This window comes from Manis pentadactyla, chromosome 9 (genome assembly GCF_030020395.1).
Source record: "Manis pentadactyla isolate mManPen7 chromosome 9, mManPen7.hap1, whole genome shotgun sequence".
NCBI lineage: Eukaryota > Metazoa > Chordata > Mammalia > Pholidota > Manidae > Manis > Manis pentadactyla.
In genome coordinates, this window is record NC_080027.1 from 121,256,578 (window position 1) to 121,278,596 (window position 22,019).

General features: G+C 42.0%; 2 protein-coding genes across 6 annotated transcripts in view; one reads left to right on the plus strand and one right to left on the minus strand.

Moving 5' to 3' along the window:
- The window catches only part of FCMR (Fc mu receptor), a 33,146-nt gene extending 25,604 nt beyond the window's left edge, over positions 1–7,542 (plus strand). Inside the window, exons 9-10 of one of the 4 annotated variants that reach the window (XR_008999425.1) lie at positions 3,911–4,091; positions 7,217–7,542. Coding sequence is in view for 1 of the 4 variants with exons in the window: in XM_057508033.1 (XP_057364016.1) it covers positions 3,911–4,025 (115 nt within the window). In the remaining 3 variants the exon portion in view is untranslated. Of the gene's footprint in view, positions 1–1,351; positions 1,933–2,315; positions 2,417–3,910; positions 4,611–7,216 lie in introns of those variants that run through there. The other 3 variants (XR_008999427.1, XR_008999428.1, XM_057508033.1) reach the window with 3 other exon arrangements.
- A 2,722-nt stretch (positions 7,543–10,264) lies between these two features.
- IL20 (interleukin 20) lies at positions 10,265–16,856 on the minus strand. 2 transcript variants are annotated; one of them, XM_057508035.1, is made up of 6 exons: positions 16,842–16,856; positions 14,467–14,654; positions 14,116–14,181; positions 13,844–13,996; positions 13,043–13,117; positions 10,265–12,014 (listed from the first exon to the last, which is right to left on the minus strand). In XM_057508035.1, the coding sequence occupies exons 2-6, from the start codon at positions 14,623–14,625 to the stop codon at positions 11,859–11,861; spliced, it is 609 nt and encodes a 202-aa protein (XP_057364018.1). In that variant the 5' UTR covers positions 14,626–14,654; positions 16,842–16,856; the 3' UTR covers positions 10,265–11,858. The 2 variants fall into 2 exon arrangements, with proteins under 2 accessions (XP_057364018.1, XP_036765707.2); XM_036909812.2 differs by lacking the exon at positions 16,842–16,856 and adding an exon at positions 14,793–15,358.
- Between the last annotated feature and the right edge of the window lie 5,163 nt (positions 16,857–22,019).

Sequence of the window (22,019 nt, forward strand, 5' to 3'; positions counted from 1 at the left end):
TCTATATAATGGATGCTATCCAACCACTATATAATCTATATCTACATTCTGAAAAAAACTTTTGTAACATTTTAGGTTTAAAACCCAGGTTACAGAATAGCATCTGCAGTATGATCCCATTTTTGCAAAAAATAAAACGGGCGTATGTGTTGAAAATCATCTAGAAAACCTGAGTACCAAGGTATTAACAGAACTGGCTGAGTGGTGAGGTAATGGCTGTTTTCCTCCTCTATAGTTGGTATTTTCCAAGTTCATGCAAATTCAATAGAAGTACAAGGTTTTTAGTTATTTTAAATTTAAATAAGTCATTCATTTTCCTATCACCCACTGAAAATTATTGAAATTCCCTGACCTGGAAGTGCATATTCTCTGAGACCCAGTCCAGTCACCTTCCCTTTGTGCCTTCACTAACCTCCACGCACCGAGCCCCAGCCAAGCCGACGTCCTCGTCTCCACCTCCGCCTCTGCTCTTCTGTTTGTACGTCTGGGATTCTCTCACCACCATTCCCTTAACCCTAACCGCCGTCTATCGCCTTGACATGGAAAGACTGTCATGATATGTTGTTGACTTTCTAAAGCAGATTGCATATGTACATGTGTGTAAATATATACACACATACGTATACTATAGAGATGTATACACACATGCATATATAAAGTGTTTGTATGTATGTGCACACACACACACACATGCATCCTATTAAGTATACTTATTTTGAAGGAGTAAGATTACAGACTGGGTAGCCTTTTATTTTCATCTTGAAACCATTTGTGTAATTGGCATTATATTCAACAAGCCCCTAGCCCATGAGAGAGAGATTTGCATTAAAAATTTTACCTCTTTTCCAAGGTCTCTTCATTGTAGCCGTTCCCAAAAGCTGCAAGGAATTCCTATCACCCCGGAACACAACAGCGATTTAAACATTTGTGTGGCACTGAACCTCATCCCACCTCCTCCCGTCCCTTCTCTCTCGCTCTCTCTTGTGCACTAAGGTCTTGGGAGGGCAAAGGGGCAGATCTTACTTCTCCACACACTGCTCAGCAGAGCAAAGCAGGTTGTTGGATAAATAAATAGTGAGTAAGATACTTACTATGATTGGAAATCTGCATTTCCACACACACACACACACACACACACACACGAGTGCGTGCATCACTTTCTCTCTCTCCCCACACATATGCACTTACCACATGGATTTTGAAACTGGCAGAGGCTGGCAGGTCTAAGCTTGCCCTAGAATATGAGAAACTAAAAATTATGTCCCCGAAAAGGCTTACATATGATGCTTGAAATGCGAAGTGACTTGGGTTCTTAAAAACATTTTTTTTTTCTTTGGTTCCTTATCTCTAGCATTTATCCCCCGTAATTGATCAAATCCATGAAAGTCAATTAAAAGTCAAAGGACTGCTGAAGAGTAGAAGCTGCTTCCAGGAACGGCGGGTGGGGCCCTCAGACTCTGCCTCCAACTTCCGAAAAATATCCTTTTGGAAAATGTATTACTCATGAAAATGCAGATAGGGTGTTTCCCTCTGTGAAGTATTTCGGCCTCAAAAAGTCATCGCCCCTCTTCCCAGGCCGGAGAGACGGCCCCACAAGAGAGTAGAGCTAATGGACCTCATTACTTCATCCTACTGGAGTGAATTTGGCTTTCCCACAATAAGATAATAATAATTTTAAAAAATGACCTGGGATAACATAACCTGAATATCCAAGTTTCATTAACCTGTGGTTAAAAATTAGAAATTAAAAATCTCAAAGTTTTACGATCCCAAATGCTCAAGTAAGTATTGCAGGCTCTTTGAGTCCCTCTCTCTAGAGTGTTTCTAGAATTCCCAAAGGGGTATTTCTCAAAGGTATGTCCATGAGTCAGTCTGTGCCATCGGGGCTGGCTGAGCCCGCTGTTGCAAGATCTGGCAACTGCCCCAGTGATGGTAAGAATAGAATTTTCCTCGCCAGGTTCTGATTGCTTCAGCGAAAAATGTTTCAAGGTCACATTCACCCCTAATGGATGTTCGGCCCAAAGTATTACAGAGTTCAGTGAGACAGCGTTCCCAGTTTATACTCAGAGCCTTTCTTGGCCCTATGTTGCCCAAATACCACCAGACTGATTGGTTTGGGGGCGGTTTCTGGTAGCATGGGACTAGAATTCAGCATGCCCATCATTGGGTGGTGGCAGAGCAGGGCCAGTTCTCAGCTCCAGTCCAATAAGCCAACTTGTTGTGTAGTACTTTACAAAATATTTCCACAATTTGAGAGTCACAAATTAATGAATTGGTGAGAGAGCAGATATCATCATCTCTGTTTTATCAATTAGAATACCAAGGTGAAGAGAAGTTTAATGATGTGCCTAAGCTCACAGAGCTAGAAAATGGAACTACCTACACTTGACCCCAGGTCTCCAACTCCAAGCCTAGGCATGTGGGAGGCAGGGCAGTGCATTGGGAACCATGCAGCCGTGGAGTCACACTTTGTGTCTGGATTCCTGGCTTTGCAACTTACTAGCTGTGTGACCTTGGATAAGTCACTCGATTCCTCTATGCTTCAATTTCCTCATCCATAAAGTGAGAATAACAATACTACCCATCTAATGGGTATTTATAAGGATTAAAGGAGAAAATGTATGTGAAGAATATGCTGAAGAGAGCCTGACACATTAGGAAGCTTGAGGAAGAATTAGCTATTATTAAAATATTACTAACATTATTTTTATATTTTACCATGACACACATTAAAGTCTTTTATCAATGGAAAGAGCTTGGCACAGCTATAAACAACTTTTTACCCTTTAACTATATAATAATCCATTTAGGAAAAAATTTCAAAAGCATTCAGAATAGTACCCCATGTGGTAACAATAGAATATACTGTGCTAATCCCACTTTCTATCTGTCTGTTTAGGGAGACTACAAAGGTGCTTTAAAACAATAGTAGTCTAACCCCAAGAGAAGTCATATAAGAATATGATATGAAAACTTCAGACCAGAATTCACTGAGTGGGCTTTTTTTTTATTAACAATTGTAATGAAAGTAAATGAGAATTTAATCATTTCCTAATAAGCCAAATCATTTTGTCTTAAAATAATTATGCCCTAAATAACTATTTCTACTTTCCGCTCAAGTTTATTGATCTGAAGATGTCTCTATTTCATCTTCCTTTTTAAAATAAAAACTTTATTGAGATATAATTCACATACCATGAAATTCACCCTTTTGAAGTGTACGGTTCAGCAATTTTTGGTATATTCACAGAGTTGTGCAACCGGCACCATTATTGAATTCCAGAACATTTTTATCAACCCATAAAGCAACCTCATACCCATTAGCAGTCGCTCCTCTTAGTCCCTGGAATTCCCTACTCTGAATGTTTCCAGACACTATATTTGAAAAAGTGTAAAAATAATTTTAACCTTAGAATATTATCTTCCTCGGAGGTGGATTTATATTTGCTTTTAGAAGGAAGGCAGGGATTGGTAACCCCAAATTACTTTAATCCAATCATAGATTGAGATGATTCCAAATGGATTTCCTGTCGCTTTTAGGGCCACCCTGTTCATGGCATCCCAGGACTTCCAGGGGCAGCACTTTGGGATCTCAACCTGTACCTTGGCAGAGACATTACTCTTGCCCCTCTTCAGCAGGCTCTGAGCACGTAATTGTTGCCCCTGTCCTGCAAATCCATGACAAATGCTATACATCTTCTCAGTCTCCCAACTTTTTCATCAACTCTTCTGAATTCAGATGACTTCCCTTGGGGAAAAACAGCTCCAGTGCTGGCCTAACTTCTCTGGGCTTCCAACTCCTGAACCATGGCCCTATAATGATACCCGTCTTGTTTACCTCTCTGATACCATCAAATAGGTTTTTTGTTTGCGTTTCTGATTTTTCCAACTTTTCTTGAATTCTTTACAGAGGGAAGGATCTTAAAAGCCAGCAGCTGTTTCCTCCTTTGTGCAGAGCAGATGGAGGAAGATACTTCAGCATCTCCACCAGCTCCCTGGCAGCTTCAGGAAAAATCCCTCTCTAGGAAAGACCCCCCTCCAACCATGCAGGTCTGTGAGGACTGATGGAGATGATGTAGACCAAGTGCTCGGTGAGTTTTGGAATGATCATGTTTCCCATTTTGCCCCCGCCTCCATAAAACTCAGCCAAAATTTGATCCTTTCAGCAATTTATGATTCAGAACCTTATAATTCATCCTTTGTGAAACAATCGCAGCTCAGCATCATTGTATTGTCTGTGTCCAAGTGTTTTGTCTGTTTTCCTAAATCTTGTTGTATTGCATGGATCCTTATAAGCTGCTCTAAAATGCTTTTATAGGAGGTGGACATAAGTAAATTAAGTCAGTTAAATAAAGGTATTTGGACTGTTGTGTGCTGGACATGTGACAGGAAGTATTGATATTAACACAGGATTGAACCACTCCCTGGGGTAGCAGGGCTTTGAGGTTCTTTGTCAGCCACTTGCTCACATCCTTGCTCATGCTTCAAGGTCTAATCCAAGGACCTCTTCTTCAGAAAGCCTTCCCTGGTCTCCCCAGATAGATGTCTTTCCTTGACCACATTGGGCCTTATATTGTTGGGCAGTGACTTGCCCTACCAACCTCACTCTTTGTATGCCTGGAATCTCCACAACGCCTAGAAAGAGAAATTGCCTTGAAATGAGTTATTTTTTTTTTACAACCTTACTGGTATCATATAATTATCATGCATAAACTGCACATATTTAAAATGTACAATTTGATAAGTTCTAGAATATGCATATATCTGTAAAACCATCACCACCATTAAGATAATGAATGTATCCACCACAGTTTGTTTAATCATTCATTTGTTGGTGGACTTCAAGGCTGTTTCAAATTTGGGGCTGTTGAAAAGAGAGCTGCATGGGCGTTCATGTAGAACTCTTTGCGTGGACACATACGCTTTCTTTCCTCTTAGACATGTACCTAGGAATGGAATGGCTGGGTGATACGGCAGGCGTTTCCTTCATTTTTTACTAAACTGCCATACTGTTCATTTTGCATTCTTAACAACAGTATATGGTGGTTTCAGTTCCCTCACACCCTCCCCAACACCTAGTAGGGTCAATCTTTTAAATTTTAGCTATTCTAATAAGTATGTCATTGTATCTCACTGTGATTTTAATTTGCATTACCTAATGACAGGTGACGCTGAGCATCTTTCCACGTGCTTTTTCTTTCTCTTTTGTCAACTATTTATCTTTGTTGTCTGTCCAAATCTTTTGCTTATTTTTTTAATTGGGTTGATTTCTTACAGTTGAGTTTTGAGTATTCTTTATATTTTCTGGATACAAGTCCATATGATATACAGGACTTGCAAATATTTACTCCCAGACTGTCTTGTCTTTTCATTTTCTTAGGTGTCTTTTAAATAGCAGAAGTGGTTAATGGATCCAATTTATCAATTCTTTTATGGATTTGCTTTTGGTGTCATATCTAAGAAATCTTCAGATAACTCAAAGTCACAAAGGTTTTTTCTCAGGTTTTCTCTGAGAAATTTTGTAGTTATAGATGGTATATTTTGGCCTATGGTACATTTTGAGTTAATTTTATATATGGAGTAAGTATGCTCCAAGTTCATTTATTTTTCCATAAAATATGCAATTGTTTTAACACCAATTCTTGAAAAGACTATTCTATCTTACTAAATTTCCATTATACCTTTGTCAAAAATCAGTTGCCCATGTAGGGGTAGGTCTTTTTCTAGTTTCTGTTCCATTAATCTATTTGTCTATTTTTACATCAGTACTATCCTGCCTGATTGCCATCATCATTGCTTTATATAATCCTCCAATTTATACAATCCCTCATATAATTTATGTAATCCTTTGATAACTTTGTTGTTAAAGTTATTCTGGTTATTTTAGATCTGTTGCATTTAAATATGAATTTGAAAGTGAGTTTGTCAATTTCTGTCTTTAAAAAGGCTACTGAAAGTTTTATTGTGATTGCATTGAATTCATAAATCAGTTTGGGGAGAATTGATGTCTTAATATTGAGCATTCCAATCCATGAACATTGTATATCTCTCCATTATTTAGGTCCTCTTCCATTTCTCCCGGCAATAGTTGGCAGTTTTCAGTGCAGTGATCTTTCTTACATCTTTTGTCATTATTTATCCTGAAGTATTTCAAAATTTTTTATTCTTTTATGAATAATTCTTCTTTCAAGTTCCAATTCTATGTTGCTGGTATATGGAAATAACAATTGATCTTTATATGTTGATCTTATATTCTGTTATCAAATGAAACTTTCTTATTAGTTCTATAGCTTTTTGTAGATTCCACTGGGTATTTCTACATAGACAGGCAGAACATCTATGAATAAAGACAGTTTTACTTCATTTCCAATCTGGATGACTGCTATTTCTTTTTGAATTGAGGTTTAAGGGTCCAGGAGGTACAGGGACCTGAATTTTAATACCAGCTCTGTCATAACTCACTGTGTAATCTTTGACAAGCCACTTTCCTTCTCTGAAACCCCATTATCCTGTAAAATGATCTGTATGTTCTCTCCCACTTCTAACCTTCAGTGAGACAAAGAATGCACTCTGAAAGGTATTAGTTGTAATCCAGTTTCCTGCCTCCAGGCTTCTGAGTCTTACCCTCTTCCCGTTAAGCGGCTGACTCACTGGGCACCTGACAGTTGGGTTGAACTTCACCATTTCTCCTCCCAACCTCCCAGTGAAATAGGGGAGTGGCTGTATTCATTCTTCCACCATTTGTTCTGCGGCCTCCTGTTGGTAAGGCCCAGTCCACAGGGTGGGTTATCTGTTTTCTACCAAGTCCAAAGACTTAACTTATTAAAAGATTATTAGCTGAGGGACACACACCTAGAAAAAGCAATTTCATTTAGTATACTTAAAATTTTTCCTTTTAACATATTCCATTCTCTTGCTTGTGAATTCAGTCCTTATTGGCAATATAATATTATCCTGTGCTGAGATAGGTAGTATAGTCTAAAAAGCTGGAAAGACATATCCCTGTCCCCTAAAATTCCAGCAGGGGAATGGTCCATTCACCCTCGCTGTGTATGGGAGAGGCAAGGGTAGATAAAGTTATATTCGCCTATGTTGGAGAAGGCCCAAATCCTTGAAAATAGGGAAGTTGGGCAACCCTAACCTATGGTGGGCATGAGAGACATAGAGACCTTTTTTAAATTCTTTTGGATCACCCTGATCTGGATCTCATGTCTAGGTTTGGAAGACGCCCATCCTTCTAAGAAAGAGCCCACCTGCCACCAGAGGGAGGGCCTATCCAGCCTCCCTGGCATCCGGGTCATCCCCTAGGCAGCCGTCACCAGTGAGATGGGCTCACCTCAAATTCTAAATCCAAAGCCTGTGATAAAGAAAAGAAGCAAATTCCTCCTGGCAAGAAGTAGCAACTTCATACGATTCCCTGAGACAGACATTTTCTAGAATTCAGAATCATCTGTTCCAACTCTTTCATTTTACAAATGCAGTGTGGGATAAATAAAGATTAACCAAACAAGAATAGGCATAGGCTATTTATTCAGAGCTTGCTATAGCAAGAAAGTCAGCCATGCTTGCATGTGTTCTGACAGAGACTCAAATGCCTGCAGAAGAGGCAAAGCTTTACAGGAGAAAACAAGGAAGCTTTGGGGATGCCTTGATTCAAAGCTGTCGGCATGAAAAAACTGTCAGTGGACTAACTATAAGTAGGACAATCTATGTGATGGGTTAGAAGGGCATTTATAGCTTCTTGTTCATATTAAGTTGGAAGTGGGGACAAAAATTAGGGAAGCTTCAGTCATTAGTCAAGCCCTGGCCATTTGGGACCAATCACTACAGAGATTATGGTTTGGCTTCTTGGGCCAGTTGCTCAAGATAGTGGTCAAATAAATAACCAAGAGAATTGAGAACATATGTCCACACAGAAAGTTGTACACAAACGTTCATACCAACATTATTCACAGTAGCCAAAACGTGGCTTAGAAAAGACCCTAAATGTCCAGCCACTGATAAATGCATAAACAAACTGAGGTATATCCATGTAATGGAATATTCAGTCACAAAAAGAAATAAAGTATTGATACATGTGACATGAGTGAATCTTGAAACATTATGTTAAGGGGAAGAAGCCAGTCACAAAAGGTCACATTTTGTGTGAATTAGTTTACATGCAATGTCCAGAATACGCAAATCCACAGAAACAGAAATTAAATTAGTAGTTGTCAGAAGCTGAGGGCAAAGGGAGACTGGCCAGTTGGGGAGTGACTGCTAATAGGTAAGGGGTTTCTTTTTTGGAGTGACAGAAATGTTCTGGAATTGATGGTTGTATAACTCTATGAATATGCTAAAAACCACTCCGTTGAATACTTTTTAAAGGGACTTGAAGGGTGAACTTGATGGTATGTAAATGACAACTCCATAAAGCTATTATAATAAAAAAAAAAGCAATCTGACTTTGTACAAGTCTGACTTGGAGATAGCAGACTGGCTTCTGGGGCTGGTTACTGTAGATAATGGGTTAGTTTCTTGGGCTGCACATTGTGGATCAGAGTTATGTTTTTATACATAGTCTAGCCATGGTCCATGTGTACAGTCAATCTCTCAGCAGAAACTGAGGCCCAGAGAGGTAAACTGGCTTATTAAGAAGTCTAACAGCTAAAAATAACCAGAGCTGATAGGAGGCCAACCTGAGGTTTAGCATATTTATCTTGTCCAAAAGAACTTACATTCTGCTTGTTGAGGAGACCAAGATTAGACCCAGGGAAAAAATTAAGTTCAATACAGATATCGAGATAAGTTACACCAGGAATTTATAGCTCGTGCTACAGCTTAGCAGGAATGCGCACCACTTTCCTCTCCAGGCAGAACCACTGGTCTGTGCAAAGACTTTATTGATCAAGTAAGTGCTCCCTATGTTCTGGGCATTCCAGCCAGCCAGCAAAGTGAAGAGGTAAAATGCACGGTTCTCTAGTCTGCCTACCGTATTCATATTTTATGTCCACCATTGTTAGCTGCGTGGACTTGAACAAGATACTGGACTTTTCTGGTCTTCAGTTTCCTCATCTGTAAAACGGGAATAACAATGGCACCTGAATTGTAGTGCTTTTGTGCAAATTAAGTGAGCTGACCCTTGCCACACACTTAGAACAGTACTTGATACATAATAGGTTCTTGTACAAGTTCACTAGGACAACCTCATTCAGTCCTCACATCAACCCAGTGTGTTAAGCAGGATAATCCCCACTTTGCAGGTGAAGAAACTGAGGATAGTTAGATCACCTGCCCAAGATAGTGAGTGTCAGAGTCAGGATTTACACTCATGTCTCTGTGAAGCCAAAGCTCGTTTTTCCTTCCTACTGTGCTTCTGAACACAAGATGCCACTGTTGGGTATGAGGACAGTAGAGTGGGAAAGCAAATAGGGCTGTGGTATCAGGGTGCCCACTTTCAACTTTTGGTTCTATCCTTGCACAAATTATTTAGTATCTCTGAACACCTTATCACTTGCAAACTGGCAGTAATATCACTTACCTCACAAGGTTGTCCTAAGGATTAAATAATGTATACAAAGTTCCCAGTGCAGTGTCTGGCGCATGATAAGTACTTAGTACATGACAACAATCATTTTAATTATTGACATTGGAAGTGAGAATCATACACCATTCTTTAGAGTCTTCCCCTCAGTGACCCACCTTCATGAATTTTCCCTTAGCCCCCAACCTAGCTTGATCATTACTGGTTATGAATTTCCCATTATTGGTACTATAGTAGGTCAGGCAGATAGGAGACAAAGGTCTTAGAGGAGAAGACAGGCCCCGTGAGGGGGAGGAATAGACAGGCACAGAGGTAACAAGACAGTGGTAACATGGTAACGTGGAGCTCCTGTGGCCCAGACATCAGAAGACTCAAAAACGCTCTTCTGGGGTCAACTCTGTGGGTCAACCTGAGATACACCCAGATGGGAGATGCACATCCTTGGCAGGTAAAACCGGACTCCTTATTGCCATTCAATGGCTCATGGAAGAAGGAAGTGTTCTAATTTTAGCACTGCGTTCAGCAAAGTTGGTTTCTCAATAGTTCACTGAGAGTTGAAGCCAAATTGTTTATCAGACTGGGTCAGAGAAAACCAGGAGACGTGCAACTGGAAAATATGATAGAAGAAGGATGAGATGGGGTAAAAACCTGGTGGGAATGGGTGATGATATGCAGAATATGAAAGCAGAAAATGCCTTGTTTTCAAAGGAACATAAAAGACCATTTCCTCCATCATCCTGCTTTCCAGAGGAAGAAATTACACTGCAAGAAGCTTAAGCTTTACAGCCCAAATTACTCGGCTAATAAGGGTTCAGTCATGACTTGAATGCAAGAAAAAAGATCTGGAAAAAGTGCCACTAAGTGTTTAAGAGTAGCTAACTGTGGGTGATAAGATTATGGGTGATTTCTATTTATTTTGTTATGTTTCCCTATATTTTCCAAATTTTCTCTGTTGGGTGGTTGCTACTTGTATAATGAGAATTCAAAAGTTATTTAAACTTCATCAGGGCCCAGGCTGAGGACTGGGAGCGGAAGCCAGCGGCCGTAAGGGAAGCCAGTGTGGGAGCCTGGCTACTAGCCTCGGTCTGCTGGCTCCTGAAACTGTGAAGATCAGACTCCTCAATTGGGTGTACAGTTCACAGTGAGGGGAGGAGGAAGAAGGCAAGCAACCCAGGCCAGAATTCTGGCTCTTAGAGCCCAGGGAAGCTCAGCATGAGAGGGGCCTAGAAAGAGGACGCTGACATATTTGGTCATAAAGAATTGACCCAGGAACAACTTAGCCACGAAGCTGGCCAGAATCCAAACTGGGAGGACCACAAAGGGGGGCTCAACACTACCCCACTCTACTGTCCTCTTTTCCATACTCATAACTACACTTTGTACCTGTGTGTTCTTAAACCTCATAATAGAGCCTCCAGCCCATTGTAATTTGTGTTACAATTAGGACTGCTGATGCAAAAGCGAGAGAACCTAAAGTGAGAAAGAAAACCGGGGTACAGAAAGGACAGTGTTCAAAGCTAATGTGGTACAAGCAGGCATGACTGACACCCCTCACTTGGGCACAGTCCCTCTATGTGGAGGGCTGAGCTGTGGGATCACAGATGGGAAGGGATTAAGAGCAGGGAGTGCGTTCGGTAGGAGAGAGAAGACCCAGGTGCCCACCTGCACCTTGCTTCCCCAAAGGACAAGAGGGCCCTGTGTCATATGGGATTCAAGCTCACCCCCTTCATTATTTCTGCTCTTGAAGCACTTTCCAACTCCAGATATTATGCAAAGAAGGCTTTATTCGTAGAAATGCCTTTTGGCCATACAGAACTGCATAGCTGGGAGATACACATGCACGGGCTTGGCGGGGAAGGGGGAAGGGAAGGATCAGTAATTGTGAGACAATTTCCCATCAGAACTTCTTCTTCCACAACCTACACTCAGTAACCATTGATCCAGTTTTAAATGTCTCACAGAACATTGGCAGCCATAGACATGTCCTTAATTTAATAACAATGCATGACGCCTCTAGCCATTCCTCTAGAATTTAGAGGGTTTATTTACTGCGTGAAAACCTGCTCTAGTCAGGTTATAAATATAATCTGTGAATTTCTTTAAATCTTATCATCAAGTATAAAAATAAATAAGTAAAATAGAAAAAAATAAATAAATATATTAAGTAATAAATATACCCAGCGGTAGAAAAGGTATTACCAAAATGTTATAAAACCTTGGTCTAGATTAAGAGTGGGAATGCATAAAACGACCTCAACAAGGACACAAATAATAAGTAAATAGTATACACAGTGACCAGCACTAGACTATAGAACAAAGAGGTGGTGATTCGGGATCATGCCTCTGCAGGTACGGAGGCCTGGGACCCTTGGCCAGGGATTCCCTGAGCAGCGTCATTATTCCGTACTTCCTCTGATGCCATCTCCTCCATCCACTGCAGGAGAATGTCTAGCTCCCCCAAAGCCTTCACCACGGCTGCCTGAGGCGTGAGCTGAAAGACACACACATATGTGGTGAGTGATTCATAAGGCGACAACATGTACGCAGCTCTGATCCTCTCCTTTCATGGGAGGTCTCCTGGGGGATTAAAGGCAACAACATTCTTTTCAAAATGAAGAGCTTGAAAGAAGTTATGGAACCCGAAGAGCTCACAGAGGAAAGAAAATCACTGAGTCCATCACCCTAGTTGTACTTGGGGAAACTGAGGGCTCGGGAGTAGCAGAACTGGGATGACAACCCAAGGTTTTTGAATCATAGGATTAAACTAACTAGACTGGGCTTTTAAAAGAAAGGAGTGTGTGTGTGTGTGTGTGTGTGTGTGTGTGTGTGTGTGTGTGTGTGTGTGTAAGGGCTGAGCATACTTGGACTGAAGAGATATTTATCATGCTAAGCGTAGGACTGGCTGGGTACTCAGAGGTGAATGGCACAACCCCCACCTACAGGGAACTCACAGTCGAGGGAGGGAGAGAGGCAGATGCGGGGGATTGAATAGATGATGGAGTTTCCGTGGAATGACAGAGTTAGTAACTCAGACAGAAGGAGCCGGGACCTTCCTGGAGGGGATGCCTATGTTTCAAGGATGCTTGAAGACTATGCCTCGTCTCCAAGGATGAGTTGGTGTTAGTGAAGAGTGGACTCCAGGCTTCCCCAAAGATATGCAAAAACATTAAGGTGAGAAACGGTATGGCACCGGCATGTGTGACACTGTGTGACTGTCTTTGAGGGTTTGTGTAACTACATGAATGTTGGAAAACTATTGCCTCTTGTTTATGCAGCTTGAAGAACTGCATGTCTCTGGAGTGACTTGAAGGAATCATGGCCATTCCCTCTTGAGTCCCAGAGCATCTTCCAGAGATCACACTCTTTTAAGAGCCTGGGTGGGTATCCCCTGGTTAGAGCAGAGGAATAGTCCACATGACCTCAGAGGGCTATGAACCTGAGAGCTGCAGTATGAATACTCATCCCATCCATCTCAGCTGTGAAAACACACCCTCCCAGCCAAGTCAAAATTGCATCTACCTCTTCGAAGTGACTCAGAATCTGGCTGTATTTCTCCATTGCTTCATCCCCGCAAGGGCATGTCATATGGGCATGCTGAAAGAAATGCCAAAGAATGATAGATTTTTGTTTAATGATGATTAAACATTCTAATTTTCTGCCCTTGCCATGGACAAGAAGTAGGGGGGACCTCTACTCTTTCACCTCTGTTCCTGTAGATACTCTGTTCCTATGGAAAAGTCTTTTCAAACCTCATCATTTGGGATCATTACACTAGCCATCAGCTAGAAGGGGAAGCCAGCTTTTTGGCTCAAATACCTCTGCTTCTTTTTAGAACCAGGGGACACTGGAGGGGCTTGTGACCGCTGTATCAAAGCTGGCCTGCACCCCCAGCCCCAGCTCTAATCTAGATCCCTCCCAGGAAGCCCCCAGGGGAAGAGAGAATTGGATTCCTAAATCCTATTCAGGCCCTATCTTGAGAAAGAGTCCAGTGGTCTGCTGATTGGCTGCTTGGACATGGGATGCATTATTACACTGTAAGATATGTCATCTACAGGAAAAGTGTAATTTTGTGAATGGGTAATTATCACTAATATCAAATAGCTAGCATTTTATAATTCCTTAGACTTTTAGCATGGAGCATATACCTCACAGTCAATAAACCTGAGTTCTTATTACCTAGTCACATGGCCCAACATAGATTATTAGAACTTTTGCACCCAGCTTTTTCCATCCATTAAACAGGGGTGAGAAGGGGCTTGGTTGCTAAGCCACTGAAACTATGCCCTGCGATGGATCTTTTTACCCAAGACCTTTACTCACACAGAGCCGGAGGTCCTTCTTGATGTTAAGAAAAGAGTTGGCGAGACTGCTGATCTTCCGAAGGATATGGTGGTCAGGGGTCTGATAGGATTTGAATATCCTGTCCAGGTAGAGTCTCAGTACGTGGCGGAGGAGGCAGCACCGATCTGCAGGCTGTAAAGAAGGCTAGTGTGTTGGTAGGCGGAGGGTGTCCAGGGAGGGACAAGACCCCAGGGCGATGGAGATCCCCCGACGCATACTTCTCCCAGAACTCCGACCAGCCGAGTGCATACCTTTGTATTCTGCAAAGACTCGGTCTTCCTCAAGATTCTGATGTCAATGATTTCATCTTTGGCTTGCTTTGAAAGAAGGCAAGGCAAGAAAGGATAGGTCAGTGATGGCTGCCAGTGTCTAGACATCAAGACGTCCCATCCCCTCCTTGACCCAGCCCAGTGGGCAGTGTCTCTTTCCAAAACACTTAAATTATGGGCTACAGATGTTTCCTGGGAATGCATCCTCCTGGTAGGGAGTCCCCAGGTGGCCTCTTTGTGTGATCACACTGCCAAGCTGCCAGGGGCCAGAGAAAGACAAGCAGAGAAAGGAAGAGGCAGCCAGGAGGTGGGGGGAGGCCCTGACTCACATACCACACCGTCTCGTATCCCAGAAAAGCCATTTCGCATTTCCTGAAGGTTTGTGGTGATCACACAGCTTCCCAAATGGAGTGTCTTTAGCCCAGCCGAAGGTGTCCAGAAGAGGTAAAACACAGCAGAGAGAAGGCAGAAGGGAAGACCAGGGCATTTCATCTTCTGCCGGAATCTGGAGACCACAGGAGCTAAGAATTGAAAGGAAAGAGCAAAATTTACTGATTACCCCATCTCATGCATTAAGAAGCCGATCCAGTCACCAGGGACATGCCTCCCCCAGGTGGTTTCAGATGGTTTCCGATGTCAGGCCTGTGCATCTAACTTACTCTGAGGAGTCTCCTGGAACAGAAGTCTTCTGGTCCTTGCTCAGGTCTGAGTGTGAGTTGGTGCTACAGGTCCCGGCTCCTTTATTCTGTCCCCCATCCCAACCCTATCGTCATTGCCCAGCAGGTGAGGCCCGGAGCAGCAGGCATTTGAAGTGAGTAGAGGATTACACTTCAGGGAAAAAGTCAAAACTTGTTTTGGCAAATTGACGTATAGAGTCTTTCCTTCCAGAATGCCAGTGTAGCTCACCCTTGTGTTCTCCTTAAACGTGCAGAGGAACATGGGGAAAACAGAACATCTGTTGCTGTTGCTGAGCCACTAAAAACACGTGGGGATAATTGTGTGGATTTTATGGCCACCCTCGAGGGCAGAGAAGCTTAGCTCTGATCAGCATTTGTCTGGGATCAGATTGGCTATTTGGGGATAATAAATTTATTTCAGCCCCAAAGGCAAATAGAAAGTCAATGATTTCATAGCAGTCCTATTGCCAGGAAAAGACAAGATCTGATGGGCAATCAGCCCGATTCCACCTAACACTTCTCTTCCCCTCCAGGGTTCTGGGCACCCTCTACAGGAAGACTGTGGTCAGGCACACTGGGGTAGAATCCAGGAGTACACTACTCTGCAACTCAGGCCAAAGGCTTAATAAGTGATCCCAAAAAAAAGACAGAGATGGAACTCATTCCCTCTTGTGGTGAGGCTGCTTTGTAAGAGAGCACTTTATCGTGTCTGCTGAGTTTTTAGATAAAATGATGAAGGGCTGAGATTAGAATGAGGAGGGCGAAAGCACTTAACTCAGACACAATATTTAAGGTCTCAGTAATCAAGCACTATTTTAATGCAATATCAGAATGAATGAAAGAAATCTATGATGCACAATATATCAACATTTTAAGTAAAGACAGAATCTCACACTGCCATGTTGAGCCATATTTGCTACAAGTTGCCATCAGTGTAGGTTGTCTCTGTTTGTCTAGGACCGAGGGGAGTCCCAGGACACAGGACTTTCAGTTTTAAACTAGAAAAGTAAGTAGATGAATGGATAAAGAAGAGGTGGTACATATATACAATGGAATATTATTTACCCATAAGAAGAAAACAGATCCTACCATTTGCAACAACATGGATGAAGCTAGAGAGTATTATGCTCAGTGAAATAAGCCAGGCAGAGAAAGACAAGTATCAAATGATTTCACTCATCTGTGGAGCATAAGACCAAAGCAAAAACTGAAGAAACAAAACAGCAGCAGACTCACAGAACCCAAGAATGGACTAACAGTTACCAAAGGGAAAGGGACTGGGGAGGGTGGGTGGGAAGGGAGGGATAAGGGGAATAGGGGGCATTACGATTAGCAGACATAATGTAAGCGGGATGGGGGGGCACTGGGAAGGCACTATAGCACAGAGAAGACAAGTAGTGACTCTATAGCACCTTACTATGCTGATGGACAGTGACTGTAATGAGGTATGTGGTGGGGACTAGATAATGGGGGGAATCTAGTAACCACAGTGTTGCTCATGTGATTGTATATTAATGATACCAAAATAAAAAAACAACAAGAAATACTAGAAAAGTCACTGGTAAACCTGAATGAGTTAATCACCCTACCTCTATGTGACCTTGAACAAGTCAACGTACCTCTGTTTTGTTTTCTTAGCCCCAAAATGGTGATAATTAAAATTACCCCAGAAACTAGTTTTGACATTTAAATAAAACGATGTGCAATTTATACACCTAGCACAGAATGAGTGAGCAATTCATTTTAAATAGAGAATGATGTTGATTGTCTTGAATATAGTGGATGTCTAGTAAATACATGCTAAATTCAACAGTTGAGTCAGCACTTGCTGAGCCCCCAGTATCTTGAGTGCCATGCTAGGTGCTAGAGTACAAAGGTAGACATGACGACTCCCGACCCTCTAGGATATTCTGTCTACATGGAAAGGGCTTCTTTAGATGTGGCCTTGAGCACACCTGGGCAAATGATCAGAAGAACTGGGTAGATGCCCAGGACTGTGTGAATAGTGTGGAGGGAGGGAACTCTTCTTACCTGAACTCAGGAAGCGCTGCTGCCCTGGGCTCCTGGGAGTCTGCCTAAAGCAAGAGGCTTCCAGTTACTTAAATATGGCACAGGAAGGAAGTGAGCACCAGCAGGTGACGGATGAAACTCCTTTGGAATTTCTCTGGTGGCATCACACTCCCTCCCATTCTAAGGCAGCCTCGTTTCAGGCAGGATTACCTTAACACCTCCCTCCCCTAAGAAGCCTCTGAGAAGCATTTAGGTGATTATTGGCTATCCTTTGAATGATAAATGTTGTGCATCTTTCTGGCTCCCTTCCAGAAGGAAGATCAAATGGTAATTAGGACAGAAAAGATCACTACATTACAGGACTGGAAGAGAATTCCAGGAGATGCTAGCCCCCCTCTCCTGAAATCCAGACATTGTGGACCCCCTCCTGCTGTTTCTCCTTTGTTTTGCTATTCCCACCATTTCTCCCCAACAGTGGCCACTTTTATCTTCCTCTATTATCACTAAAGAGTGGACCCCAGTTCTTTATTCCTGAACTAGTAGAGCTCACACCAATCCCTTCCCCCATCTGGCTTCCAAAAGCAGGTTTTTCTTGGATACAAGAGATTGTCTAATGTTGCCTTCTGTTTCACGTGCGTTAGCTTTTTCTCCCTAAGGATACTGCAGATTCTCTTAGACAGGGACTAATCTACCAGGTGAGAGCACACTTCTAGACAAGATTAAACCAGATCCGCTGAGATTAACTACAGGCAATACATTGAAAACTATCAATATAGTAGAGATTACAATATATTCATTTTTAAATTCTTTGCTACTTCATACCTAAGATTCTGAAGCCCTGTGTTTGAGTCCAGGATTCTATTACTCACAGGATCATTTTGGCATGCTATTTTATCTTCCTGGATTTCAGTTTATGTAGTGATACAATGTAAACAATAGAATAGATCGTGTATAAGATCTTTTCCAGTTCCATCAATGCTACTGTGATTCTTTGCTTTTCTATCTTTTGGATCAGAACACTCTTCTTTTAAAATTTCCTTTCTTTTCTTTATTGAACTATCGTTGATACACAATCTTATGTTGATTTCAAATATACAACATAGCAGTTCAACAGTTACCCATATCATTAAATCTTCGCACCCACCTGTGTGGTTGCAATCTGTCAACACAGAAAGATGCAGAACACTTTTTTTTTAATGTCCTCCTAAAGTTCATTGAAAATGAAGACCAAAATTTTTCATTGTAATGCTTGATACATATTGAAAATATGTGTGACTATCTCATCTAAGTATCTCTTGAGCTCATGCCTATTTTTCCATCATTGATGCTAAGTAAACAATTTCTCATGATCATCCATAACCATGATAAAAGTAACATTGAGAAACATGGTCTGGCAAGAATACTTGAAATCAAGACTTCTAGAAACTATAAGCTGCTCCCATATCAGTCAATTCTTCTCCATTGACCAAGAAGAACCCAATTGCTTTGTTAAGTTAGCTGCAATGATCAAACTTCATGGGTGATCCCAATTTTAATAATCTAGTCTCTCCTTTTCCTAAGTATCAAAATACTTTAAAATCTATTGAATAGGTCCCATTCCATACTCTGTACAGACACCAATTCAACTCACCTCCTCTATAAAACCTTCCCTGCCTCACCCTAACCTCTCTCTCTCTCTCTCCACCTCCATTTCCCAAGCAAAATTGGCCCCTCCCACCTGCGGAGCTCTGCTTTACCTTGTATATATTCCTTTTTACTTATGAGACTCCGTGGCAATTTTTTGGTTGCATATCTGTAACCCCCACCAGCCTGAGAGCTTGTTCATCTTCATGCGCACAGCACTCAATGGCTTCTGGTAGGTGATCAGTTCATATTGATGACTACTGCATGAGCATACTGCTTTAAAATTGTTCTTCTTTATTTTATATTATACCCTGAGGCCACAGGAGCTCAGGCTCGGCCAAACCCAAAATTGGAGAGATATAAAACAATCAGTAATCACCAAACAGCCTAAAATTAGAGCCAGATAAAAAGATGGGGAGATGAGCATAAAAGATAAGCTGGTTTGAGGTCAGAAGTAATAGCAGTCCCATTAAGGAGTTTGGACTTCGTCCAAAAACAAGGAGTTATGAAAGATTTTGGCAAGGAGCAACAAGATTAGATAGAAATCTACTTGAAGCCGTTGAAATTAAAAGTAGGGAGACTGACTATTGCAGTCATCCCAGAGAGAGATTCAATTGTGGCCTGAACTAGCAGCAATAGAGAGAGAGAGATGTGGGTGAACTTAAGATAATTTAAGTACATTTTAAAACCATTTGGAGACTGACTGTGTAGGCTCAGGAGGAGGAATCAAGGATAGTAGAAATATTGCTAGGTTGAACCACACACAATTTCCATCTATTGTAGGTCAAGTCTGGTCTGGTATTGGCAGTCATATGATTCAACCTGATAATTACTATGGTAACGCTAATGTATACAGTATCCTTTGCCCAGTACTTGGGTCTACATACTAAATGCTCTATACATTGTAATCATCATATATGCAATATATATATAACATACAATGCAAACATTTTATTACATGTATTATATGCATATTCTAATCCAATTCTCATAAAATCCCACTGAGAGCATAAGCTTCTTTAGAGCAAGAATTTTGTCCATCTTACCCACCCCTTCATTAAATACCTGGAATAATTTTGTCCATCTTATCCACTCCTTTATTAAATGGAGTCTAGTTCTTAGTAACCTTTTAATACACACATATTAAATATTCTCTCTATGAGGCAAGACTTGGAACCAAATTTTCTCATGAAGAACCTTAAGCTTAGAGGTTGGTTTTCCCAAGTTCACCCAGCCAGCAAGTGACACAACTTACTGAAAAAATAGCATCTTTCTACTATTATACTGATGTGAGGATATGGAGGCCCAGAGAGGCAACATGAAAATCAAGGAGAGTCAGTGGCAAATCGGGGACTTCCATCTGGGTTTCCTAATTGGAAATTAATGCTCTTTGTGTTAAACTGTGAGTCCTCCCCTGAAAAGTGGTGGGAATGGGGGTGCCAGGGAACAGGATTCCCAGTTCTACATCTGTCCCTACAGGGGAGAGGCCTGGCGAGATGTTCCGTTATGAGGACAGACCCCCTCATCTCCCTGAGAACTTCTCTAAATTAATACACTGCATCTACAATATTAGAAACTCTCTCGCCCTAGCACTTTCCATCATCACCCCCAGGATTTCTGAATCACTGGGATAATTCCATCCGATCATAGACAAGAGCTCAATGTTTGAGCTGAGCCTTGAAGGACAGCAAGAATTGAAATGGGCCAAAATTCAGGGGACGGTGGAGGAGGAAGAGAGGGCTTCCAGGATGGAGATGAGGTGACAGGGTATTTGAAGCCTGGCCAATGGACTGGTTGGGCTGGAGCTAGATGTCATGGAGTGGGGCAGCGGGAGATCGGACTGGAAATATGGCTTTATCATCAAGAACCAAGACTATCATGCCAAGGAATGTGAATTTAGACTAGGAGTCTAGAAATCTATTCTCTAGCTCTTACGTCAGCCCACTATGTGGTCTTGGGGAAATCACTTCCCTTCTCTGGGCCTCAGTTTCCTCAACTGTGAATTGTGGGGAAATGAAATGATTTCAGTCCATTTCAGCTTTGCCTTTTGATTCTATAATTCTTTGGTTTCCTCTCAAGGCAATAGGGAGCCATGAAGGGTCTTAGAGTAGGGGAGAGAAGTACTGATCCCTGTACTAACCATGAGGTCGTCAAGGGCAGCCCCGTGGGTGGCATACTGTTAGTGCTCAGATGGAATAGTTGGGGGATGATATGGCCCTGGTGGAGAAATAGGGGTTACATTTCACAAATGCATCAAGCTAACTTTAGGAAGTAGGGTTTCAAAAATGGGGGTCAGCATGTAATCAGTGCCACTGTAATTATAAAGACAAGCTGGACAGAGGAGAGGGGAAGAAGAATTCCTTCTGATCAGCCACTTTGGGGCAGGAAACAATTTTCTAAACCCCAAGAAGAAAAATCCAGCCACTCTTTGTCTCCCATGGCAAGTCCAGAGTTGGCAGCTCAGGGTTTTCCTGTCTATACGACGTCACAGTGGCTGGCATCTGGGCTTCCTGCCCGGTTGCATCACTTTCCAGGGAAACACACAGGCCTTCAAATTCCACTGGAGGAAGAGCCTCAGCTCACTGGGTGGGCAGGTAGAGGCCTTTCCCAATCTCGTGCTGGGAACTTAGCTCCCCTGCCACCCTGCTGGCCTCCCCTGCCACCTCCCTGCAGGGCGGGGATGGGCGGGGCAGCTGACTGTCTAAAGGGAACGTTTTTTCGGTTCCCTGTCCTCAAAGCCTACCAGAGTAGTCACGTCATTTCCTTTTCCTGCATTTTTTCCATCATGCTGTGTTTAACCAGCTCAACTCACTGCCATCCTTTTCCTGAGTGTTCCTCTGACATAGCTCGGTCCCCAAAGTTGGCTGATTCTTACAGCCCCCTGCCTGCAAAGTAGGAGCCACCAGCGAAAGCCTCTCCTGAACATGGAGTATGAGAACAAAACCCCAGGCATGGCCTCGAATTAACAAGTTTCCTCACTCAGGAGAATAGGGATGTACTCAGTTCCTTTCCTTTAAATTCTACAACTTAGCATGGAGATCCTCCTGGGTGTGGGCACTGGGCCAGATGAACCCCAGGTACTCAATACTTCAGAAGATAATGTCTCATTTGATCCTCATTGGTCCCTCAGGGCATGGTAGGGGAACAGACCCTCTGAAGTAGGAGTTCTTAACATGGGAGAGGGTATATGGGAAAAAAACACATCTTTTCACTAACCTCTAATGATAATTTAGCAGTTTCTTCAGTTATGAGAATAGGAAACAAATACAAATCATAACAATTATTAGCAGGGCTTATGACTTTGTCACTGATAAAAATCACAGCTGTGCTATTTTGTATCACATTACAGTTGTTTCAGACACCTCAAAATATCATTTATATTTACTGCTATTTCAAAATGCTGCTAGATCTTAACTAATACAGTCGCAAAGGAGCACATTTATTATATATTACCTATGGTCATTGGCACATTTCAATAGCTACATTTTAATTGACTGGTTTCTTCTGTAATCCTATGTGTTTTATTTCATGCATTTAGAGATGTTATTCTAAGCAGGCTCAATATGCTTTGCTGGT